The sequence below is a fragment of the Phacochoerus africanus genome, chromosome 2 (genome assembly GCF_016906955.1).
Source record: "Phacochoerus africanus isolate WHEZ1 chromosome 2, ROS_Pafr_v1, whole genome shotgun sequence".
Lineage (NCBI taxonomy): Eukaryota > Metazoa > Chordata > Mammalia > Artiodactyla > Suidae > Phacochoerus > Phacochoerus africanus.
The window spans coordinates 32,269,227-32,295,762 of record NC_062545.1 but is presented as its reverse complement, the minus strand read 5'-3'; the positions used below and the strand labels follow the sequence as shown (position 1 = coordinate 32,295,762).

Here is a 26,536-nt window from a genome sequence, read left to right as displayed (position 1 = left end):
GACGCCCAGTTAAACTTGTTTCATATAAAGGAACAATTTTTAATATATGTTCCAAAAAAACAAAAGTAAAAAGTATTTGTTGGAGTTCCAACTCTGGTGCAATGGGATCAGTGGCATCTTGGGAGAGCTGGGATGCAGCTTCAACCCCTAGCCCGGCCCGGCACAGTGGGTTGAGGATCCAGCATTACCACAGCTCTGGCATAGATCACAATTGCAGCTCAGATCTGATCTCTGGCCTGGGAAATCCATATGCCTTGGGGCAGCCAAAAAAAGAAAAAAAAACGTTGTTTATCAGAAATCTAAGTTTGAGTTTCTTGTTTTTAATTGGCAACCTTACCTATGTGGTACAAAACATCAAGTAGCAAATTTAAATTGTCCCTGGTTTATAGTGCCCCCTGGTGACATGGAAACAAACCAATATTCTTTTTTGAGGAATAGAAATTCAAATGAGGCTTCAAAGAATTTCCTCAGATAAAAAATCCAACACACACTCACAATAAAAAAAAAAAAATCACACAATATAGGAGTTCCCTGGTGGTCTAGTGGTTAGGACATAGCACTTTCATTGCTGTAGCCTGGGTTCGATCCCTGGTCTGGGAACTGAAATTCCCACATCAAGCCATTCATGTCATGGCAACATAATAATAATAAAATTTTTAAAATCACAAATAAATAGGAAAAAAGGGAAATATAAGTATGAATCAGGAAAAAAAAAGCCAGAAAGTATAGTCAAATCCACAAAGACTTCAGGAATTAGAATGAGCAGATACAAAATATAAAATAACATGGTTATTATGTTTAAACAATTAAAAGAAGAGACTTGAAAATATGGGCAATAAACTAGAAAAAAATACAAGCAGATTTCATAAAGAACCAAAAGGAGCCCATGAACGAATGAAAATATAATACTTGAAATTCAAAATTCAATGGCTGGGTAAACAACCTATTAGACAAAGCTGAAGGAAGGATTAGTGAACTGGAGAAAATATTTGAGGACCCTATCTAAAATGGAGCTCAAAGAGATTAAGAGATGGAAAATAATGTAGAGAGGTTAACACGAAATGAGGACAAAGTCAGGATTTCTAACATAAGTCAGAGTCTTAGAAGAAGGAAAGAGATTATGGCAAATAGGCAATAGTACAAAAAAACAGTGGTTGAATAGTTTCCTGAATTATTAAGAGATACCAATTCTCAGATTCAGGAAGCCTTTTGTTTCCTAGCAGATAAAGAAAATAAATTCATGCCTAAATACAGAAAAGTAAAACTATAGTTCTCCAAAGAGATTTTTTTTTTTTTTTTTTTTGGGTCAGGGAGAAGAGAGATGATTAGGCAACAGTAGTAACATATCATCAAGGTAATGAAAGGTAACGAGAGGTAATGAAAGAAAAAATCTTCTAAGGTCCTTTTGTTATTTGGGAAATGGGTAAAAATATGATCTTTAGGTTTTCATAAGTATCGCTGTTAACTATTTAGGATAACCTCTTAAAAATCGATAGAGGAATATCACTTCCATGTTAATGGATGGGGGAGATGCAATTAGAGGTTGCTGGGGGATCTCAACCAATCCAAAATACAGCAAATGAATTGGAGGGACTCAGCAAATCACTGGAGGAGCCCAGTCACTGTGGAGAGGACACCAGAGACCAGGACTGAGGGGTATGCCGCTCTCAGTCCTTCCAAACACTGAAATGAAGCTGCTGGTAAACTGCTTGCTTCTGTCAAGATTAGCTCAAGGTCTTGGGGTCAATTACTTTGTGATTCAACTATGGGAACTATGGAAGTCGAATCTCTAGTGAAAACAAGGCGAAGACTGGAAAAAAAAGTGTAGCCACGCAAAGGTTTTGGTGAGGAAATCGTTGGATCATCAATTCAAAAATATTATTTTGGAGTTCCCGTCGTGGCGCAGTGGTTAACAAATCCGACTAGGAACCATGAGGTTTTGGGTTCGGTCCCTACCCTTGCTTAGTGGGTTAACGATCTGGCATTGCCGTGAGCTGTGGTGTAGGTTGCAGACGTGGCTCGGATCCTGCATTACTGTGCCACCTGTGGCATATGGAGTTTCCCAGGTTATGGGCTAAATTGGAGCTGCAGCCACAGGCCCATGCCAAAGCCACAGCAATGTCAGATCCTAGCCGTGTCTGTGACCTATGCCACAGCTCACCTCAATGGGGATCCTTAACGCACTGAGTGAGGCCAGGGATAGAACTTGTGTCTTCATGTATACGTGGGCACTAGTAGGGTTCGTCAACCACTGAGCCATGACAGGAACTCCATCCCTGAAAAATAATTATAGTACCTATTTAAAGTGAAAAATAATCCATTTAAACATAAACTGCTTTAATACTTTTCTTTTTCTTTTTTTTTCTTTGCTTTTTCTTTAGGGCTGAACCCACGGCACAAAGAGGTTCCCAGGCTAGAGGTCGAATCAGAGATATAGCTGCTGGCCTACACCAGAGCAGTAGGAACTCTGGATCCCTGACCCACTGAGCGAAGCCTGGGATTGAACACTCATCCTCGTAAGATACTAGTTGGATTTGTTTCCATTGCACCATCAAGGGAACTCCTAATACTTTCTATCACATGAAAGGACAAGGAAACCAAGAAATAATATACAGCTTTGATTACCCCAGAAAATGGAATTTTACATAGCTCTTAACACTTTCTTTTTAGTATTCAGGAAATCTTACTAGAGAGGAACAACAATAAATCATTCTTGTAGAATGTTCAAATGAAAAGTGTAATGATTGTTTACATGATGTATATGATATAAAAAATAGCCAAGAAAACATAGTTTCAAGCTAAGAAGTTTTATAAGGTAAACTATCAAATGAGAAACTAATCCCCAGCACTAATCAAATTCAAGAAGCATAATTAGAGCTTAACATAATTAGACTTAACAGTCTAATCTCCCAATTTGGCATATGCCCAAAATGTGGTCGGGATCACTAACTAGTTTAGGGTATAAAAATAGATGATTGTAAAACCAACAGTTTAAGAACATCATTCTCTCTGAGTAAGGATACAAAACGGCATATTCATTATAATACTTAAATGTTCCCTTTCATTTGACTGAAGACACAGAAGCATGTTCTTGATGAGTATGTTCTTACAGTGATTCTTTCTTATTCTTACCCAGAAAGAAAGAAATGAAATTAGTATATAATAATTCAGACAGCTGAATAAATGTATTTTTTAAACAATTTAGAGTGTCATCGGAGTTCCCGTTGTGGCTCAGTGGTTAATGAATCTGACTAGGAACCATGAGGTTGCGGGTTCGATCCCTGGCCTTGCTCAGTGGGCTAAGGATCCGGTGTTGTTGCCATGAGCTGTGGTGTAGGTCGCAGACTCGGCTTGGATCCCAAGTTGCTGTGGCTCTGGTGTAGGCCGGCGGCTACAGCTCCGATTAGACCCCTAGCCTGGGAACCTCCATTTGCCAAGGGAGTGGCCCTAGAAAAGGCAAAAAGACAAACAAACAAACAAACAAACAAACAAAAAGAAAAAACAAAAACAAAAAAAACCAACCAAACAAAAAAAATTTAGAGTGTCATCACAAAGTTGGTGAAAGTGTTCCAGTCATGGTCCCCCAAATCCACCCACTCTCCCTGCGTGACCTCACCTAAAACCAGTTTCAGTAACCACTTGTACATCTATAACACTTCCAAATTACCAAGGAAGGTTCTTCTTTCAGTGTCATCTTCTCCTTCCAGCAAATGGTTTCACCTATTTTCATTAGGAAAACTGATATTTTAATAAAGTTGCTCTCCAACCACAACCCCATCCAAATACTTACTAAAATCCATCTGTCCTAACTTGCTTCCTACTTCTCTCTCCTATCTAGGATCAATGGCTTCATCTTGTTCTGACTTTATACTCCCAATATTCCTCAGTCTTTCCTCCTTTATTGTATCACTATCTTTTCAGGGCATTTAAATGGAACTCAGCCCAATGTCACTCTTGCCCCTCAAGATCCAGTGAAACTGGTTCAAATTTTGATGGCATGCGAAAGTCCAAATTCTTTTTTTTTTTTTTTTTTGTCTTTTTGGGGCTATACCTGTGGTACATGGAGGTTCCCTGGCTAGGGGTCGAATCGGAGCTGCAGCTGCTGGCCTACACCATAGCCACAGCCGTGCCAGATTGAGCCTCATCTGTGACATACACCATGGCTCACAGCAACACCAGATCCTTAACCAACTGAGCAAGACCAGGGATCAAATATGTGTCCTCATGGATACTAGTCAGATTTGTTTCCACTGAGCCACAACAGGACTCCAAAAGTACAAATTCTTGGAGTTCCCATCGTGGTGCAGCAGAAACGAATCTGACTAGGAACCATGAGGTTACAGGTTCGATACTGAGCCTTGCTCAGTGGGTTAAGGATCTGGCGTTGCCATGAGCTGTGGGTAGGCCAGCAGCTACAGCTCGGATTAGACCCCTTTTCTGGGAACTTCCATATGCTGCAGGTGCAGCCCTAAAAAGACTAAAAAGACAAAAAAAAAAACAAAAAAAACCCAAAAGTACAAATTCATAGGTGCTGACAACCACAGAATCCTTCCAGCCTCTGAGCACAGGAATCTTTGTACTCTCTCTGTTCCTCAGCCTTCTCATTGGTTTCCACAGCAAACTCACTCACAGGTAAGATCAGTGAATTTAATCATTGACTTTACTAAAGGGAGATTAAGGGCAAAGCGAGTCTCGTCACCCAGCTCACACTCTCCATCTTGCTCACTCCATTCCCTCCTCTGTGCATCCTCTCACTTCTCGCCTTCATTCTGGATTTTACTCTGGGAGCACCTGATTCACTCCACTTCTACGTCTTAGTGTCGGTCAACTAATTTTCTCTACATTATTGATTGCTAAATTTTGCCAGCTATTACCTTGCAATCTCTTAAATCTATCACTTTTGATTTTATTTCTAGGACATCCCCTTGGTCTGGGTTTCTGACCCTCACTCATGGATTTTGGCAGTACTACAGTGAACAAACTAGACACAGTGTTTGACTCTGCCCTCTTCAATAAATCCTGCACAGACCTCAAAGATGGATGTGTCTTTCTAAAGCCACCCTTTACCCAATTAGTTCCAAGGGCAGTTTTTGTTGTTGTTTTTTGCTGTATCCATGGCATATGGAAGTTCCTGGGCCAGGAACTGAATCCAAGCCACAGCTGCCACCTATGCCACCACAGCTGTAGCACCAACGGATCCTTTAACCCACTGCTTACGAGACAGAATACTAACTCAGGTAGTCAGTGTAGGAGCAGGGGCTTCGATGCCTTCTTTGATATGGCCATTGATTAACATTTGTGGCTTAAGGGCTCCAGGGAGTAACATCCCCATAGGCCTTGTTTACTATAGAGAGTGTACCTACACCCAGATGGACATTAATCTCTAATCCCCGGTGACTCAGTTTACTGGAAGAAAAGGGCAAAAAAAAAAAAAATCCCATGAGACTTACAAGACATTTCCACCCTTAAGACTCCTATTGGACAAAGACTGATACAGGTAATTGGGCATGACCAATGGGAGAAAACCACATCTTTCTAAACCCCATGTTGGTACCCCCCATCTTTAAGGGATAAAAACCCCTATAAGACAATAGAGAGAAGTTCCTGTTGTGGCTCAGCGGAGAAGAATCCGATTTGGAACCATGAGGTTGTGGGTTCAATTCCTCTCTCAGTGGACTAAGGATCCTGCATTGCCATGAGCTGTGGTGTAGGTTGCAGATGTGGCTCGGATCTGGTGTTGCTGTGGCTCTGGCATAGGCCAGCAGCTACAGCTCTGATTCCATCCCTATTCTGGGAACCTCCATGTGCCATGGGTGCGGCCCTCAAAAGACAAAAAAAAAAAAAAAGACAATAGAGAAAGGGGGCTCTTCTCCCTACTCCCAGCTGTCCTAGGAACTATTTGCTTTCCTGTAATAAAGACTTTGCTTGCTTGCTGTCTGTGTGTTCGAGAAGTTCATTCTCCAGCTGCGTGGACAACAACCTGGATTCCGGTAACATCTTTCTGGCATCACTGGAGCCAAGGATTGAACCTGCACCTCCACAGTGACCTGAGCCTCTGCAGTTAGATTTTTTCACCACAGCAGAACTCCTAACAAATCCCAATTCTTATGTAATAAAATCCCAATTGCTTAGTCTGGCATTTATAATTTGGTCCTAAACTAATTTTCTGGCTTTATCTCCTGGTCCTCTGCCACACTTGAACCAGTCAGACAGGTAGATCCACTCTTTTGCATCTGCTTGCACTTTCTTGCCTCCCAAGCCTTAAATGTATTATTGCCCCCACCTCAAGCTTTCTTAATCCACTCATTTTCAGATCTGGTCTCAAATATTACCTCTTCTTCCGAGTTATTCCCAGTCCTTTCAGCCTATAAAAATCTTTGAATTATCTCATTTCTCTCCACCTGCATGAGGGTGACAAACGTCTCTTTTTTGCCAGGGACTGAGGTGTTTCCCAAGACATGGGACTCTTCAATGCTAAAATTCAACAGTCCTGTGCAAATTGGGACCGCTGTAATATATGTGGTGAGGGTTCTGGGGCACGAAAGGAAGGCAGTGCTTTTTGTGGATACTGACTATGGAAATTGAGATGGCAGAGCTGGCTACGAAAAACTCTGGGACGGTTAAAGGAAGGTGGTAAAGACACTTTTTGGACCTAAAGATGGGTCAAGTGAGACTGCGAGCTTCAAATAAATACATAGACAATGGAATCCCACTTCTGCAGTTCCCTTCATTTTTTTTCTCTCTCTCCTTTTTCAGGAATTAATACAAGCAAAAGGGAATAAAAAGATACATTCTGAGGAGTTCCCGTCATGGTGCAGTGGTTAACGAAACTGACTAGGAACCATGAGGTTGCAGGTTCGATCCCTGGCCTTGCTCAGTGGGTTAAGGTTCCGGCGTTGCCGCGAGCTGTGGTGTAGGTTGAAGACATGGCTCGGATCCCACATTGCTGTGGCTCCGTGTAGACTGGCGGAGCCCCGATTCGACCCCTAGCCTGGGAACGTCCATATGCCTCGGGAGCGGCCCTAGAAAAGGCAAAAAAAGACAAAAAAATAAAAAAGATACATTCTGAGTAAAAGAGTTTTAATCACGAGTTTAGTGGGTGAGGAAAGTACAAATCTTAGAACTGAGGGGAAAATCTAGATAGGGAAAAACCTTTTCCTTTTATTGTTACCTTGGAAACAGGATCAGAGCTAGTCACTAGTAGCAGAATTACATGAAACCCAGAAGTTAAGGTCAGATTTTCTGAAGGTTTTCTGATGCCAAGTTGCACTCCAAGGTGAGTTATAAAGGTTTGGTAAAACAGCAGCAGATTAACCAGTCAGAGCTTTGTGTTAGAGATTTGTAATGTGTATTTGTTGCATTGCTTGGGAATATTCATATGTGTTACAGAAGAGAACCATTGTAATGGATGGAATGAACAAACTAAGATGTATTACATACAGATCAGTAGCTAGTGAGTGAAGCATGTACGTGTTAAATGCAGATGCTTTGGAAGGAATGGAAGGACCAAGAGCTATCTAATAATCCTGAGGCCGGAGATGTAAACAAGGCACTCATGGCCGGGAATACTTGTCCCTGTATCTTTCCAATAAAGCAGGTATGTCAGTGGCTTAGGGACACTTCTATAGATTGCTCGCACCTCAATTCGGGTTCTCCAAACCACACCATGAGCAGAGAAAGCTGATGAAGCAGCCTAAAGAGACAGGCTGCAGGAAAATTGCGGACTCCAGGATTCTGGTGGTGTAGCCCATTCACCGCAATTGCATGCAGCCCTAAGTATGTTAATGTACCTCTTTTCTTTACCCTTGTTTTCTCACTGTGTGGTTGTTGGGGTTTTTTTTGTTTTTGTTTTTTTTTGTCTTTTTTTGCCTGTTCTAGGGCTGCTCCCTCAGCACATGGAGGTTCCCAGGCTAGGGGTTGAATAGGAGCTGTAGCTGCCATCCTTTGCCACAGCCACAGTAACTCGGGATCCAAGCTGTGTCTTCAACCTCCATCACAGCTCCTGTCAGCGCCAGATCCCCGACCGATTGAGTGAGGCCAGGGATCAAACCCACATCCTCATGAATACTAGTTGGATTAATTTCTGCTGTGCCACAGTGGGAACTCCACGAAGGTTTTATTTTTAATTTTTTTTTTTTCTTTTAGGGCTGCACCCGCAGCATATGGAGATTCCCAGGCTAGGGATCAAATCAGAGCCACAGCCACCAGCCTACACCACAGCCACAGCAAGGCCAGAGCCGAGCCACATTTGCGACCTACACCACAGCTTACTGCAAGGCCGGATCCTTAACCCACTGAGCAAGGCCAGCAATCGAACCTGCCTCCCATATGATACTAGTCAGATTCATTTCCACTTTAAAAAAAAATTTTATTAAAGTGTAGTTGATTTACAATATTCTGTCAATTTCTGCTGTACAGCAGAGTGACCCAGTTATACATAAACATACATTCTTTTTCTCACATTATCTTCTATCATGTTTTATCACAAGTGATTTGATATAGTTCCCTGTGCTGTTCAGTAGGATCTCATGACTTATTCATTGTAAATGCAATAAATAGTTTGCATCTACTAACCCCAAATTCCCAGCTCATCCCACTCCTTCTCCCTACCCCTTGGCGACCACAAGTCTGGCCATATGACAAAGGTTTTAAAATTATTAATAAATAGACAGATTTTATGAAGCAGTTTGCTGAAACTTGGCCTCTGTCCACCAGTGCCAAATAGAAATGCAGAGACAGAGTTTTGGGCAAAGGAAAAAAAAAAAACTTTGTTTCTTTGCCAGGTAAACAGCAGGCTAATGCCCTAAAGACTGTCCTCCTTTGGGAGAGAACTGAAAGTGGTTTTATAATTTGGGAGTAGAAAATAGGGCCACAGAACAAGGATCAGGGCAGATACAAGCTTCTTGAAAGTTGGTGTTTAGTGGCCCCAGGGCTGGTTCTGGTGGTCCTCCTTTCATTTTCACATGTTGGGGGTTTTAATTCTGCAGAAGAACTTAGATATTGTTCTGTATATTCCTTGAAGAGGAACCAGGACCCTGTCCCTAGGCTGCAGGATAGTTTCTTGACTATTCCCCCTTTGCCTCTGCACCCCCTCCCTTTCCTGATTAGCAACGGTTTGAACCAGACTTTGGAACTCAGGGAAGGTCATGGAGGCTGATACTTACTCCCTAAAAACAAGAAATGGGGGACGTAGAAAAGGCTTGTGCTCTAGAGCCCTACAGGGCTTGCTTGGTTCGTAGAAAAAGTAAATAATCTAGAAGAAAAGTAAGCAAAAGATTTTTACAAAGAGATATGCAAATGGCTATTAAACGTGAAAAAATATTGACTCATTAATAAAAAAGTCATTAATAATTAAAGAAATTCAGGTCAGAATAGCAAGCATTCATACCTTACCAGTGAAAAATGAGGAAAGGACTTAAAATGATCAAATCTCATAAACTGCTTAAAAACATGTAAATTGGTAGATAATTTGGCAATATATTTCAAAAGTCTTAAAATGATTCATAATCTTTTACCTATCAAACCTCTTTCTGAAAATAATATAAAAAAATAATAGTAAAATAAAAAAAAAAAGAAAAAACCCTCTTTCTGGGAGTTCCTTGTCATGGTACCATGGTTAACGAATTCGACTAGGAACCATGGGAATTCGTTAACCACTGAGCCACGAGGGAACTCCTAGAAAAAAGTATTTATCATAGTGTGAAGTTTGGCACTTGCCATCAGCCTCTACATGGAGTAAAACATGAGCCACTGCAGCTCCCCACCTGCAGCATCCCCTGAGCAAAACTCTGAGTGGAGACCAGGAGCGAGGCACCCTGTCCTCTGGGAAAACTGATAGAGAAGGTCTTCAGACCGTTAGATATTTTTAGGGGATCTCAGGAGCCCAGGTCTTGTATCTCCTCATAGCTAGAAAAACTTTAAAATCTGACAATGCTGACCGATGTCTGTGACTAGTAGTAACCATCACAAAATCAGCAGCAAACTTCTGTGAAAATGGTGCATGGCTGGAGTTCCCATCATGGTTCAGCGGAAATGAATCTGACTAGTGTCCGTGAGGATGCAGGCTTGATCCCTGGCCTTGCTCAGTGGGTTAAGGATCCAGCATTGCTGTGAGCTGTGGTGTAGTTTGCAGACTGGGCTCAGCTCTGGCCTTGGTGTGGCTGTAGTGTAGGCCGGCGGCTATAGCTTCAATTTGACCCCTAGCCTGGGAACCTCAATATGCCATGGGTGCGGCCCTAAAGGAAAAAAAAAAAAAAGAAAGGTTCATGGCTGCGTGCACCTCCGCCTTCACCTTTATGACTTATATCTTGGTATTTCTCCTTTCCTCTTTGGGGCAGTATTTCAGAGCTATCTGCAGTTAGTGGACAAAACATGTCATTTGTGAGAACAGCCATTCCCAAAGCTGGGCCATTGAGCCCTAAGGGAACTCAGGAAAGAAACAAACACTGGCCCATAGTTGAAGGAGTGATTCCAGCAAGCCCAGACCTTTACATCTTCCCAAAGAAATTGGTTTTCTGTAAATCTTCCGTAACTCTGGTGATCTGTATACATTTTGTTTCTATTACCTTCCCTTTGTTGCAAAAACGCTTATATCCTAGCTCCCCCCTCGCCTCCTCGGAGTGGTTTCTCGGGGCTACCTGAGATGCTGTCTCCTGGGCTTAGGTCCAAATAAAACTTAACTCTCAACTTTCCGGTTGCATTTTTTTAGTTCACAATAGAGTTATTTTTAATAATGAAAAAACTGAGATGTATTTAAATGAGACCGAACAAGTTCCCATCGTGGCTCAGTGGTTAACAAATCCAACTAGGAACCATGGGGTTACGGGTTCCCTGGCCTTGCTCAGTGGGGTAAGGATCTGGCATTACCATGAGCTGTGGTATAGGTTGCAGATGCAACAAAAAGACAATACAAAATAAATAAATAAATAAATGAGACCGAACAATGAAAATATGTGATCAATCAAATACATTATGATACATATATGTAAAGATTTAGGAGTTCCCATCATGGCTCAGTCGAAACAAATCTGACTAGTATCCTTGAGGATGCAGGTTCAATCCCTGGCCTCGCTCAGTAGGTGAAAGATCCTGAGTTGCCGTGAGCTGTGGTGTAGGCTGGCAGCTGAAGCTCCGATTCAGCCCCTAGCCTGGGAACCTCCATATGCTACAGGTGTGTCCATACAAAAAAAGATAGAAGAAGAAAAAGAAAAAAGTAGGCTACACAGCCATATGCAACACAATTTTTTTTTTCTTTTCTGTAACTGTGGCATGTGCAAACTCCTGGGCCGGGGTTGAACTTCGGCCACAGCAGTAGCAACTCTGGGTCCTTAACCCACTGAGCCACGAGGGAACTCCAACACGATTCTATTTTTATAATAATATATGACAATGGTGTATGTGTATGTATATGTTTATCTAGAGAGATAGACTTCTGGTTGATGCCTTACAATTTTAATGTTATTCCATGAATTTTTCTGAATTTAAAAATTGTATAAAACATTACAGTTTACTTACAGATATTAGAAATTAAAAATTTGAAGTCAGAAATATTTAAAATAATTTAGAATGTCCTTCTGATGGTTATTACTATCAGACTGTGTCTGGCTACTGAGACAAATCTACTACAAAATTGAGGCAGAATAATAACTCAGGTATCAGTGTAGGAGCTTGGGCTTTAATACATTCTTTGATATGGACATTGATTAACATTTGCGGCTTAAGGGTTCCAGGGAGTAACATCCCCACAGGCCTTGTTTACTATAGAGAGTGTACCTAAACCCACAGGGACACTAATCCTTAATCCCCTGTGACTCAGTTTATGGGAAGAAAAGGGCAAGGAAACCCTGAGATTTATGGGACATTTCCACCCCTAAGACCACTATTGGACAAGGACTGATATAGGTTAACTGAGCAAGGTCAATGGGAGAAAACCACATCCTTCCGGACCCCATGTTAGTAACCCCATCTTTAAGGGATAAAAACACCTATAAGACAATGGGGGGGGGGGCTCTTCTCCCCACTCCCAGCAGCCCTGGGAGCTATTTGCTTTCCTGTAACAAAGACTTTGCTTGATTACTGCCTGTGTGTTCAAGTTCCTTCTTTGGCTGCGTGAACAAGAACCCAGATTCTGGTAACATCTTTCTGACATCAAAATAACTGAACTGATTCCTTTTTTAAAGAAATGAAATAATCATGGCCTCCTTTTGCCCCTTTATTATTATTTTAATGTAATAAATAGTGATTTTTCTTAAACAAGTATTACACTCAAATATTAATTGAAAAGCATATGCAGGAATTCCCTTCATGGCTCAGTGGCTAATGAACCCGACTAGTACCCATGAAGATGCAGGTTCGATCCTTGGCCTTGCTCAGTAGGGTTAAGGATTCAGCATTGCCATGAGCTGTTCTTGCCAGAAAAATAATACTGGAATCTGGGTTCTCGTTCACGGTGGTCAAAGAATGAACTCCTAGAACACAGGCAGCAAGCAAGCAAGCAAAGTTTTTATTAAAGGAAAGCAGATAGCTCCCAGGGTTCCTGGGAGGCGGGGAGAAGAGCCCCCCCCCCTTTCTCTGTTGTCCTATAGGGATTTTTATTCCTTAAAGTTGGGGGGGTACCAATGTGGGGTCCAGAAAGATGTGGTCTTCTCCCATTGGCCTTGTTCAAGTACCTATATCAGTCCCTGTCCAATAGGGTCTTAGGGGTAGAAATGTCCTGTAAGTCTCATAGTTTCTTTGTCCTTTTCTTCCTATAAACTGAGTCACTGGGGATTAGGAATTAGTGTCCATCTGGGCACAGGTACACTCCCTACAGTAAACAAGGCCTGTGGGGATGTTACTCCCTGGAGCCCTTAAGCCACAAATGTTAATCAATGGCCATACCAAAGAAGGCATCGAAGCCCCTGCTCCTGCACTGACTACCTGAGTTAATATTCTGCTGCACTCTGGTGTAGGTTGCAGATGTGCCTTGGATCTCTCGATCGGAACCCTTCTAATCCAGTTATCTTGCTGTGCACCTTGTTATCTGGGGAGGAATAGGGCTGTATGTATGCGTTGTTTGAAGATAAATGGAGGCATATCACAGATTTTTAAGAGTTTTTTGAGCAAAAATCAATTAGAATCTGGCAACATCAAATCTAGCAGATAGAAAGGAGCGCCGAAGGGCTGTACCAAATGAAAGACTATTATAGGCAGAAGGGAGCAGGGACAAGGAATTTATACCAGGAAAAAATTGTGTTGGTTATTGCTTTTGGGGGTGACAGGGGTCTATCAGGCAGATTACTTAACTAGTGCTGATCAGGTAATTCCAGATTGACTGCTTTAAGTTTCCATTTCTGGAAGAATAGGAACTAACATCAAACTAAGTCTCTGGTGATGTGGCATAAGCCACTCCATTTTAGGCCTGTTGTTCTGTTTTTAAGAAAAGGAACATGCTACCTCAATGAATTCTATAACTCTCAGATATCCAAGTAATCTTCCTGACATCAATCACTGTGCCCCATCTACTAAGCAGTGTAATGTATGGCGGACATATTGGTCTATTCATTTATAAATGAATTGTCCCCAGAGAACTGAGCAGATCCACCATGACCAAGTGAACCACCAGTCAGCTGATGTCTGGTGAGGAAAGAAGACTTCCTGGAAAGGAGACTGGACCAGTGGAGTTCAGTGAGGCAAGGCCTGGGCATGGGTCACAGCCTGAATGCTTCATTAGCGATGTCACAGTGTGGAACCTGAAATATATTTTGGAAGGATTTTACTAGGGGTTGGAGTTCTGGCTCGAGCAAATAGGTTCATTTAACTATCAAGATTTAGATGTTGGACGTCCCTTCATGGCTCAGCAGTTAATGAACCCAACTAGGATCCATGAGGATGTGGGTTCGTTCTCTGGCTTCAGTGTGTTGAGGATCTGACATTACCATGGGCTGGGGTGTGGGTTGGAACTGGGCTTGGATTCCATGTTGCTGTTGGCCTTTGGCTATAGCTCCAATTTGACCCCTAGCCTGGGAATCTCCATGTGTTGCAGGTTCAGCCCTAAAATAAAAAATAAATAAATAAATAAAAAAGATTTAGATGTTGGAGTTCCCTGGTGGCTCAGGGGGTTAAGGATCCAGCACTGTCACTGCTGTGGCTCTAGTTACTGCTATGGCGAGGGTTCGATTCCTGGCCTGGAAACTTTCACATGCCATGGGATTGGCCCAAAAGAAAAACATTTAGATGTTATTAGCCTCAAGCTGGTGAAACTTTAGGGAAATAAGATTAACCATGATATTGATTTTCTTTTCTTTTTTTTTTTTGAAATTTATCTGGGTGTGTTGCTTTTTTTTTTTTTTAGCAAATATGATTACAGATTTGATAGTTATAAAACTTTTATTCATTCATTCATTCATTCATTCAATAAGTAGTCCCTGAACAACCACTGTGCACTTGGAAAAACAAAACAGCCTCTGCCTTCCTAGGAAATAGTGTGGTAAATAAGGGTTGTTAGGTAAGGTCTGTTATGCAGAGATTTATTCTCCTCTTCTGGCCCAAGGGAGGGAAAAGCCTTTACAAGTGGAAATTCACGTCACCTTCACAAAATAAAATTTATGCCCTGCTTTTAGGCAGAAAGGAGGCAGGCAAAAAGTTCCTTGAGTGTCTGTTGTTTCTCAATTACTGCTAGTTCAAAATAATCTTTAATGCTAAAGTGGCATATTTTGATCCCCTTCAATGTTGACCGTGGATTTCCTTTTTGCAGCTTTTAGTTGACTAGTTATTGCAATGACTCCTGTTTCTTTCTCTGCTGTTAGGTGACCAGCTCCTTAAGAAAAAGACCCATCTTACTCATCTGCAAAACCTCAGGATGTAGTAGGCATTAGGGGAACCTGTTGTCCTTCTCTAATTATCCAGCCCATAATTGCAATGAGCCTGTCAACCAAATACTCAACTTGGTAGAATTATTTTCCAACCAGATTAATGAGCTTTATGACTAGTTGTGTAGGGTATTTCTGCCAACTATTGGGGTTGTGCGCAAGTCCTTGCTTCCATGTTCAGTATAGGATGCAGTCAAGATAAGGCAAGTGTTATCATTCCCAAGATAGTCTCTATTAATTTGTTGAAAGAGGAATCTACTTTTCCTTGCTGATTGGTTTCTTTGCACTTAGAAAACTCCAGCAGAATTTGCTTTTAAGGGCCGCACCTGCAGCATATAGAAGTTCCCAAGCCAGGGGTCTAATCAGAGCTGCAGCTGCAGGCCTACGCCACAGTCACAGCAGCCTGGGATCTGAGCTGCATCTGTGACCTACACAACTCACTGCAACACCAGATTCTTAACCCACTGAGCGAGGCCATGGGTAGAACCTGAATCCTCATGGATACTAGTGGGGTTCTTAACCTGCTGAGCCACAAGGAGAACTCTTCCAGTAGAATTCTGATCCAAGGTCAAAAGGTTTTGTTTTTCTTTTTAAGGCAGCACCTGCAGTATATGGAACCTTCTGGGCCAGGGGGGTTGAACTGGAGTTGCAGCTGCAGGCATACTCTAGAGCAACACTGGATCCCAGCTGCATCTGAGATCTATGCCACAGCTTGCCTCCAACACCTGATCCTTAACCCACTGAGTGAGGCCAGGGATTGAACCCCAATTCCCACGGAAATTATGTCGTCTTCTTAACCTGCTAAGCCACAATGGAAATTCCCAAAGTTTCTTTTTTTTTTTAAGTAAATTTTTTTCCCTAGTTATCAGTCCTTTAATATGCAACCACAAATAGCTGCTTTCCATTTAATTTCTAGGCATGAAACCAGGGTTAAAAATTTGAGACATTGCTACAACTTGGCTTTTTTTTTTCCTTTTGGCCGCACCCCAGGCACATGGAGGTTTCTGCACCAGGGATCAAACCAGCGATCCAGATGTGACCTGCAACAAGGTCAGATCCTTAACCCCCTACGCCACAAAGGAACTTTGGCTTTTTTTTTTTTTTTTTTCCTTTAATGCAAAGTAAAGATCTAATTATACAAACCGACAAGGTCTCATTCCTGCACATCTCGCTCTTTCCAAGTATTTTATAAGCAGAACGCTGTGTTTTGAAAGCTCTTTGCAAAACCAAATACACGGATTCTCAGGAGAACCCATACCAGAGAGTTCCTTCTTTAAGGGCCCAATCTCACTCCCTCCGCACGGGAAGGAAAAGCCGGGCACTGGGAAGAGCTGAGCGCAGCGGAAGACCTTAGCGGCCCCCGGCGGGGGCGGGGCAAGGAGGGGGTGGAGCGTCGCCGGGCCGAGAGGCGCAGTAGTTGCGGCTTCCCCCGCCTCCCTCGCTCGCGGGAATCCGGGTACCGCGGCCACATCGGGTCGGCCCCTTCCACTCCCTCCGGGCGCGCGGCCTGGGCATGCAGCTCCTGCGAGGATTGACGATCTGGGGGCTCGGCGCCTCCGCAGGCCTGGCTGCCGCGGCCCGAGCCCCCGCCGCCAGCCGCGGCCACCGCCCCCCGCTCCGCCCCAGCGCGCCGCCACCCGGCCCCCAGCCCCGCCCCGCCTCCCGCCTCCGCCCCGCGCCCAGTCCCCGGCCGCAGCGCCCGGCCGCTGTCGCCGGCTGCAGAGGCCTGCCGCCCGCCAGCGCCGCCACCATGGAGCACCCCGGAGCCGGTGAGCCCGGGCGGCGGAGCGGGCCGGGTGGGGCGACTGGAGCCTGGAGGCGTGGGCCCCGCTCGGCCTCGGGAGGGCTTGGTCTCGCCCCCAGACCTTGCAGCGCAACCCTGAGCCTGCCCTGCTCCGGGGCTCCTCTCCCGGCTCAGCGCGGGACTCAGTGTAGCCTCGAGAAAGCCATGCACTGGGGGTGTGATCGGTGCCTGCAAGCAAGGCTTTCAGTGCACGCACTGCTGCTGCCACATGAGGCCGGGGGTGTTTCACCTTTGAAACACCCTAAGTTTCGCACCCTAAATTTCGCTTTCGTTTTCCTTTCTGATTTTGTGACCTTTCGGAAAGTTCATGCCAACGCACACCCACCGACAGTGTTTGTGTGGCCAGCAAAACCTAGAAAAACTCCACTTTTATACTTTATCAAAATTAAAGACCTGAACCACCACTTTTAGGATTTCCTGCTAGGATTTTATTCTAGGATCCCTTTAAACTGGCGCCAAATCTGCGGTAGGGCCGGGAATTAATTTCTAGTTTGTCAGCATTTCCTGTGAACTGAACTTTGTGGGTAGAGCGAGGGTTAGAGGCTGAACTTTTGGTGAAAGGGACCAACAAACCGGTTAGAGAAAAGGAGCTCTTCCGTGAGATTTTTGTAGTATAAACGCTTAAAAAGGTATAAAAGGCGTGAAAATGTTATGCAATAGTTTACAAGAGTTAAGAGAATGGAAAAGCGAAGACCTTGTAGGTGGATGCGGAGAGCGGGAGTTTCGAGATGGATGTGGTTACCGAAGTGAACGCATAGGTGGTTGTCACTGTCAAAGAGAAAGGTTTCACATCCCGGTGTCTTGAGTGCTTTTAGTGTATGGCCAACGTTCGAATCCTGATGATGTGCCTTTAAGATGTTTGTTTGTCTTCTTACATTTCATTTCGGATATTATTGGCTTATTTTGTGTATTTATAGTGATTTGGATTGTACTTTTGTTCTCTCTCTCGTTCATTTTTTAAACGATGTGGAAACCAAATCATGGAGGTCAGGTGACTTGTTGATTATCACCCAGCGCTCAATATTTGTCCAGATGTAAGATGTTTCTATTTTTAGTAGCTAGGCCAAGACCGGCATGAATGATGGGATTAACCTTTTCCACTGGCTCTTGGGAAGTGTCCCTGCTGTATACCTAGTCGAGTGAGTTGAAGAGAATCTTGCCTAATAAAGTTGTACTTTGTTATCCAAATAGGAAGCTTGCATTTTGTGTGATAAAGGATGAAGTATCCTTGTTTTCCCCTATTGGTCTGTGACAAAATCATTTTCTAAAATGCATGTATATTCAAATATTAGTGTATATATACTTCATGTATGGTTTTGTAATATATTTTAAATGTATGCATTAATTGTTTTTTTATGAAAGTAACATTAAGGAGTTCCCATTGTGGCTCAGTGGAAATGAATCTGAGTAGCATCCATGAGGTTGAAGGTTTGATCCCAGGCCTCGCTCAGTGGGTTAAGGATCCAGCGTTGCCGTGAGCTGTGGTGTAGGTCACAGACACGGCTCGGATCCTGCGTTGCTGTGGTTGTGGTGTAGGCCAGCAGCTACAGCTCGGATTCCACCCCTAGTCTGGGAACCTCTGTGTGCCATGGGTTCGGCCCTAAAAAGATTAAAAAAAAAAAGTAATATTCTATGTAAGATGTTTGGATAGCAGAAACGGGAAAAATACAAATATATTGAGTACAACTATGGCAGCATTTAGAAATAATTTATATCCTTTAGCCTTAGCCTATGTAATTGCCAACATAGCACAAGTATATATAGTTTTATATGTGCTTTTTAAAAGGTTAGTGTAGGTATCCCCTGCTTTTCATAAGTTCTCATTATGCCACTTCGCTTTTACATTTATTTTATTTGTTTATTTTTATATTATTTTTTGTCTTTTTAGGGCCGCACCCACAGCATATGGAGATTCCCAGGCTAGGGGGTCTTATCAGAGCTATAGTTGCCGGCCTACACCACAGCTCACGACAACGCCAGATCCTTAGCCCACTGAGCGAGGCCAGGGATCAAACCTGCGTCCTCATGGATGTTAGTCGGGTTTGCTAACCGCTGAGCCACGACAGGAATTTCTCCTGGTACCTCTTTTGTAAGAAGAACATCATTGCCAGATCAGTTTACAGAACCGTAAACACTGTTAACTTTCCATCAGGCTTTTTGCTGGAAAGGGCAGGTTTTTGTGGTTGAGTAACTGGTTTCAAATTATAGCCCCAAGACCTACTAGCTTAGTAACCTGGGGTAAGTTACTTCATCGGCTAGTTTGTAAGATGAGTATGATAAGAATACCTCCCTGGAGTTCCTGTTGTGGCTCAGTGGTTAACGAATCTGACTAGGAACCATGAGGTTGCAGGTTCGATCCCTGCCCTTGCTGAGTGGGTTAAGGATCCTGTGCTGCCATGAGCTATGGTATAGGTTGCAGATGTGGCTCGGATCCTGCATTGCTGGGGCTCTGGTGTAGGCCAGTGGCTCCAGCTCTGATTAGATCCCTAGCCTGGGAACCTCCATATGCCATGAGAGGGGCCCTAGAAAAGGCAAAAAAAAAAAAAATACCTCCCTGATACCATGGTTAAATGGATTACTCTTGGTAAAGTGCTTCCGCTGTGCCTGGCAAATGTATACATGCTCAAATGTTAGCTGTTGTTACTGCTAGTGGTAGTTGACCAGTTTAACCTCATCTTTATAGTATTAATGCACTTAGCAGTATTACTTTTTTTTGGATTTGTACGAAAGATAGAATTTTGTTTTAATTGGAGTTAAACCAAATTTTAAGTACTCAGAATGATAAATTTACAGTTTAAATATTTATTTAGAGGTCGGTTATTTTAAGGCAGTTTTCCAAAAGCAAAATATATATACTTTTGTAAAAGAAAGTGTAATTGTGATGGATGTGTTTAATTCACATCTGCCAGCCTTTGCTCAAACACTAGAGCTCTGGGAACTGGAGGGAGGCTTCCAGATTTAAACCCTGTTGAGAAACATATTCTATAGAATGACCAGCAGTTCTTTTCAAGAGATAACTTGGAAGTGGTATTCTCTTTTTTTCTGAATTAATAATTCATATCTGCAAAAAATTTTTCAATTGTTCTGTAACTTCATACAACAAAGTTTGTATTTCAAATTCTAGACTCTTGATTTTGATATAATATTGCACTCAAGAGTTTTTAACATGCTTCGTTTAACAAGGTGGAGAATGATGTTGAGCAAGTTATGATTCCATTTTGGCTATTCTGTCAAATAGGATATCAGTTAGCCCGTGAAAATGAATCCGTGATGTGCTAAGAATGCCATTAAACACCAGGAATTATTTTTGGGGGCCCTGAGATAGCTGTGTGGCAGTGGAGCTTGAGTGATTTATTAACCACTCCCAGATGGGGCTCACTTCGTTAAGTACAGTGTACGGAGCACCTCCCGAAAGCCGAACACTGAGCTACGCGTCACGGAATCAACGGAGAGCAAGACACAGCAGTTAGGGAACTTAGAGTAGCACAATCCTGTAGATGGATAGGGATATAATTATGAAAAAGTCCCCCTTTCACTTTCAAAAGAGTGGTTTGGGCAGTAGCCTCTGTGGTCACTTTAGCTTAGAGTCTAATGGAGAAGACATGCCTGTGGACACCTGTAACATGATGTATTTGTGCTGTGGCTGAAGGAAGCCTGAGGTACCTGGAAGGAGATTGGATTCCCTGACTCAGCCCTGAACGTGTCATCAGGAAAGTTTTCCCTGCCAGGAGATGATTACTCTGAGTTTTTACTTTGAGGTTGATTGTTCTCAGTTGTTCATATAACTTCTTTTTTTTTTTTTTGTCTTTTTGCCATTTCTAGGGCCGCTCCCGTGGCATATGGAGGTTCCCAGGCTAGGGGTCGAATTGGAGCTGTAGCCGCTGGCCTACACCAGAGCCCCAGCAATGCAGGATCCGAGCTGCGTCTGCGACCTACACCACAGCTCATGGCAATGCTGGATCCTTAACCCACTGAGCAAGGCCAGGGATCAAACCCACAACCTCATGGTTCCTAGTTGGATTTGTTAACCACTGAGCCAAGACGGGAACTCTGTGTTCATATAACTTCTTAGTCTGGCATAGAATCAAAGTGTGGAATAAGGAAAAGGGGAGCAGTGGTTTTCAAACTTCCGTTGCACAGAAGAGTCACCCCGTGAGGCTTTAAAATATAATTAGAGGCTGGCCTCATCCCTAAAGATTCTGGTTTAGTTGGCATGCGGTGAGACCAGGATGTTGATAATTTTATTTATTTATTATTATTATTTTTTGTCTTTGTAGGGCTACACCCACAGCATGTGGAAGTTCCCAGGCTAGGGGTCAAATCGAAGCTGCATCTGTGACCTACACTACAGCTCATGGCAATGCTGGATCCTTAACTCACTGAGCAAGGCCAGGGACTGACTGTGCCCTCATGGATACTAGTCGGGTTCGTTATCACTGCGCCACGACGGGAACTCCAGGATGTTGATAATTTTAAACAGCTCTCCAGGTAATTCTAAGGTACAGCATAGCTTTAGAGCTTTTCCACTAGGACAACCTTGTCGTTTAAAAGATGAGGTAGCTACCAGGGCCTAGAGAGGTCACACAACGTGACCAGGATCACACAGCTGGTGAGTGGTAGGCTCAGTACTAGAATATCTGTGGCCTGATTTCTAGTCCCAAATCCCTTCTTCTGTGGTAGCCACCTTGCCTTGCATCATTACCCAAATGCCACCATTGTCCCTGTGGAGTTGTCTTTATGGTATAGCCAGAGTGATCCAAATAGTACTTGCTGTCTGTTGTTGAATAATTGAGCTCAAGATAAACTAAACATTGAATCATTTCAAGAACATTTTTCATTTTAAAAAATGACTACATTTAATTCCTCCTGTTATCTAATTCTTCCTTTTGCCTTGAAAATGTGTTGTTAGAGAAACGCCTTCTCTCCCCATTCCACATATTGCTGAGAATCCAGTATATTCCCAAATAGCATGTGGACTTTCGAGCTGGTATTGAAGTGTCACTGTTAGATGGGCCAATTTCATATCACTAATTTCTCCCTTTCAGCTTTATTTATTGAGGTACAGTTGACAAATAAAATTGTATATATTTAAAGTATACAGGAGTTTCCTGGTGGCCTAGCAGATTAAGGATCTGACATTGTCACTGCTGCAGCTTGGGTTGCTGCTGTGGCTTGGGTAAGATTCCTGGCCCGGGAACTTCCTCATGCCACAGGTGTGGCCAAAAAAAAAAAAAAAAAAACAGAATGTACTCTTAATTTTTTTTTTTTTTAGTTTTGGTATTGAACACAACTAGTTGATATACAAAAAACAGGATTTTATTGTCATTTTTTGCTTTTATCTAAAAAATAGGCATGTGTGTGCATGTATGTAGGGTATGTGTAAGTAAGAGTAGAAATTCCTCCAATTGTAATAAAAATTTAGGTTTTTTTGGTATATGTTAACTATCATGATATTTATTATGTTACATATTATAAGCCATATTCTTGTTTTATTTTTTCATAGTTGCACCCACGGCATATGGAACTTCCTGGGCCAGGGATTAAATCCAAGGCTCCATGACAATGCTGGATCCTTTAATCCACTGCACCAGGCCAGGGATGAACCCGTACCTCTGCAGCAACCTGAGGGCTGCAGTAAGAGTTTTAACCCATTGTGCCACAGTGGGAACTCCTAAGCCTTAGTCTTAATGGAGTGTGTTTATTGAGGTCCGATGTATAAAAATAGAGAATTACAAAGGAATGAAATAAATGACTTCTTTAATATCTTTAGTGGTAAATTAATCTTTAGTAAATATATAGACTAGAAATTATATATGTTTTCCAGGATTTTGTTTAGTTCTAATTCAAACATCTGTGTCTGTCAGTGAAAGCATGGAGAATAATGGTACAGGAGAGACCACCTACTGATAAATGTAGCAGTTGACTATCTGTTTAAACAGATACTGTCTTTCCCTTAATTTCCTCCCAAGGCATGTAGTTGTTCCATCCATAATAAGAAAACAAAGCATGGGCCAAATGTGAAATGTGGCTTTAATATTCTACATGTCCATGGGAGAGCTGTCAAGGAAACTAAGATCTTTTTGATTTTTTTAACCATTGAATTTCTGGAAAAGTATATTTAGGGTTTTTTTTTTTTTTTTTTACCTTTTTGGTCACACCCACCGCTTGTGGAAGTTCTCGGGCCAGGGATTGAACCCTCACCCAGCAGCGACCTGAGCCGCAGCAGTGGCAATGCCAGATCCTTAACTGCTAGGCCACCAGGGAACTTCCAAAAATGTAGTTTTATTTATTTATTTATTTATTTATTTATTTTGTTTTTTTGGGTCACACCTGCGACGTACGGAGGATTCCAGGCTAGGGGTCAGATTGGAGCTATAGCTGCCGGTCTATACCACAGCCACACCAATGCCAGATCCAAGCTGCATCTGCCACCTACATCACAGCTCACGGCAACGCTGAATCTTTAACCCACTGAGCAAGGCCAAGGATCGAACCTGTGTCCTCATGGATGCTAGTCAGATTCATTTCTGCTGAGCCACAATGGGAACTCCAAAAATGTAGTTTTAGAATTAAGAAAACATAGCTATAAAATATCTTAAGACCTATTGATTAACCCAGTCTTTATTTAGTCGTTGAGTTGAGTGCCGTGCTTCAAAAAATTATTGGGAGTTCCTGTGTGGCTTAGCAGGTTAAGACCTGACTAATATCCACAAGGATGCGGGTTTGATCACTAGCATTGTTCAGTGAGTTAGGGATCTGGCATTGCTGTGGCTGTGGTTGTAGGCTGCAGATACATCTCCAATTTGACCCCTAGCCTGGGGACTTCCATATGTGTGGGTGCAGCTCTAAAAAGACAAAAGAAAGAAAGAAAATTATTAAGGCTGTTTAACATAAAAGTGCATTTATAAAAATTAGAATATGGTATAAATATTATATCAATGGCTGTACAATATATTTGAATACCAGTTTTACAATTTCTTAACACATGTTAGTTTATATTGAGTTCAGTTAGTTTTAGTTTAGGCTATGAGTTAAAAAAAAATAACATACCTCTTTTTTGTGATGTTAAAGGAGGAATAAATTCCAATGAGTGTGAAAATGTGTCACGAAAAGAGGAAATGTCAGAAGAATTTGAAGCTGACGCTATGGAGTCTCTGGCGGATTTGCCATTTGCTACTGTAGATATTAAAGATGATTATGAAAGTAAGTACTTTATTAAATATGTATTTAGAAGCAATGAGTAAAAAACTGATTTTTTTCTTAATTACTTCATCTTAAGTACTTGTCATGTTTTTGAGTTTGGATTTTTTTTTTTTTTTTTGCTTTTTAGGGCCACACCTGTGGCATATGGAGGTTCCCAGGCTAGGGGTCTAATTGGAGCTACAGCTGCCGGCCTACGCCACAGCCACAGCAGTGCCAAATCCAAGCCACGTCTGCGACCTACACCATAACTCACGGCAACGCCTGGATCATTAACCCCCTGAGCAAGGCCGGGGATCGAACCTGCAACCTCATGGTTCCTAGTCAGATTCGTTTCCTATGCGCTGTGACGGGAACTCCGAGTTTAGATTATTATTAATTATTTGTTGATATTCTGTTGTCAAAACTATCGCAGGTAATACTAAGACGTGCCACGCAAGCCTTGAAACTTCTGCATGCCAAAAAAAAAAAAGATGTGCAAAATTTGAGGCTAGATCATTCCATAGTTTATAAGCTACTTCATAAAATAATGGGTTATAATATTCCAGGTTTAAGCCACCTTAGTTATTCTGGAGCCACTGCTAATTTTAGCTGTACTTATTCATCTAACAGATGTTTACTGGCCTTTTATAGGAGCCAGGCTCCTATAAAAGCATTGGGAGGGTTACCAGTGAACAAGACAGATATAATCCTTGCCCTTAGGGAGTTTAAGAGGCTAATGTTGAAAAGAGTTAACCTTTTAATCAATTATGCATTTATTAGATCAGTTCAGTCCTTGAGAGCTGCATCCACAAACTTGAGAGAGGTAGTACTTCCTGGATTGAGATACTGCTAGAACTACATTAATATCTAAATCTGAAGTTCATGTTGTGGAAACAATACATGATTTTGGAAGTTCTCTCCTCTGAAAATGTGACAGATTTGCCCCTTTTCCAGGTTATTTGTAAATAGGAAAATAAAGGAAAAGCATCAGTGTCTTCCACAAATATTTATTGACTCTGCCACTCACTGTTTGCAGCCTTACATAGAACCTTGCTGTGATTTGATAACAGTTTTACCTTGATCAGAATTCTGTAACTGGTAGGTCCATATGAAATTACCTAGTTCAGTCTCTCCATTTTTTTTTTTTTTTTTCCTTTTTACGCTGCACCAGCAGCATATGGAAATTCCCGGGCTGGGAGTTGAATTGGAGATATAGCCTCAGGCCTGTGCCACAGTCACAGCAACACCAGATCAGAGCTGCATCTGTAACAGGCAGTACTGAATCCTTAAACCACTGAGCAAAGCCAGGGTTTGAACCCACATCCTCACAGAGACAATGCAGGGTTCTTAACCTGCTGAGCCACAATGGCATCTCCTGTCTCTTCATTTTTTAGAAGAGCAAATGAGACTCAGAGAACTTAAACTGACTAACTTTGTACAATTGAGAAGAACTAGTTATAGAATTTGTGATTTCTGATTTGTTAGTCATTTCTTTGAAGAACATTTGTTGGATGCCTGACAAATGCCAGGTATTGGTGCCAGATACTGGGACTTTTGAATTGTGACAATATTGTAGCACATGACTGTCAAGAAACTGTTAAGTTTCTCTGGGGAGCCAATTCACTAACAGCCATAATCCTGTTAAGATAAGTCTTGTCTAGGGAGTTCCCTGGTGGCTCAGTGGATTAAAGATCCAGTGTTGTCACTGCTGTGGCTCAGATTCCTGCTGGAGCATGGGTTCAATCCCTGGTCCCCCAAACTTCCTCATGCTGCAGGGGTGACTGAAAAAAATGAGTGCTATCCAGGATGCTATGGGAATCCATGGGTGAGAATGTGTGGGCCAAGGCACTGACCTGGCTATTGGGTAGAGGCTCTCCTGGAAGCCTTCCCAGAGGTTTAGCAAGAATGGGGGGCCTGGCTAATAACTATGAACTATCCAGGGTTCATTCCGACATACTAACTGTCCTTGACCTTAATTGAATGGCTCTGTGGTAGACAATAACCTTGACATTGTCAAGTATGTCAACCTGGTGGTTGCCCTTAGTTCTCTCAGTTTCCTTTGGTGGGTGGAAATTGTGAGTTAACTGGCCAAGAAATTCTTGCCGATAGAAACCCTGGCAAAGCGATGAGGAAAGCAGTGCTGACAGGGAAGAACATCGTGGGCAGGGGAGTCCTTGCCAGCAGGACAACTCCTTAAATGTTTGGTTCAGAGTGTCTCTGTTGTCAGCTGTGTTACTGTCGGTTGGTGCAGTGTCATGATTAGGTGTCATGTGGTCTGGCTGGCCTGAATGGGCCTTTACAGTTTTTTGTTGTTGTCGGTTTTGTTTGTGAGAAGAGACTATGTTGCTAGTTTTATGTTGGATTATATATTAAAATATTATGTTAGAATTAAATGTAAAATATATTAGAATGATATGTATTGGAATAACATTGGAGTTCGTCTTGTGGCTTAGCGGATTAAGGACCTGACATTTTCTCTGAGGATGCAGTTTTAATCCCTGGCCTCACTCACTGGGTTAAGGACCCGGCCCTGCTACAAGCTGGGGCATATGTCGCAATTGCGACTCAGATCTGGTGTTGCTGTGGTGCAGGCCAGCAGCTGCAGCTCTGCTTTGTCCCCCAAGCCCGGGAACTTCCATATGCTGCAGGTGTAGCCATTTAAAAAAAAAAACAAAAAACCAACCAACCAAACAAAAAAATC

At 42.5% G+C, this 26,536-nt stretch overlaps 1 protein-coding gene and 1 non-coding gene across 4 annotated transcripts in view; both read left to right on the top strand.

Annotated features, from left to right (window-relative positions):
* Nucleotides 1-528: 528 nt before the first annotated feature.
* On the top strand, nt 529-600 carry TRNAE-UUC (transfer RNA glutamic acid (anticodon UUC)). The gene has a single exon. It is a non-coding gene; the product is annotated as a tRNA-Glu (tRNA).
* Nucleotides 601-16,471: 15,871 nt separating this feature from the next.
* The window catches only part of AKAP7 (A-kinase anchoring protein 7), a 139,062-nt gene continuing 128,997 nt past the window's right edge, over nt 16,472-26,536 (top strand). For all 3 annotated transcript variants that reach the window (XR_007131954.1, XM_047758652.1, XM_047758662.1), the window contains exons 1-2: nt 16,472-16,618; nt 23,725-23,856. Coding sequence is in view for 2 of the 3 variants with exons in the window: in XM_047758652.1 (XP_047614608.1) it covers nt 16,600-16,618; nt 23,725-23,856 (151 nt within the window). In the remaining variant the exon portion in view is untranslated. The remainder of the gene's footprint in view (nt 16,619-23,724; nt 23,857-26,536) is intronic.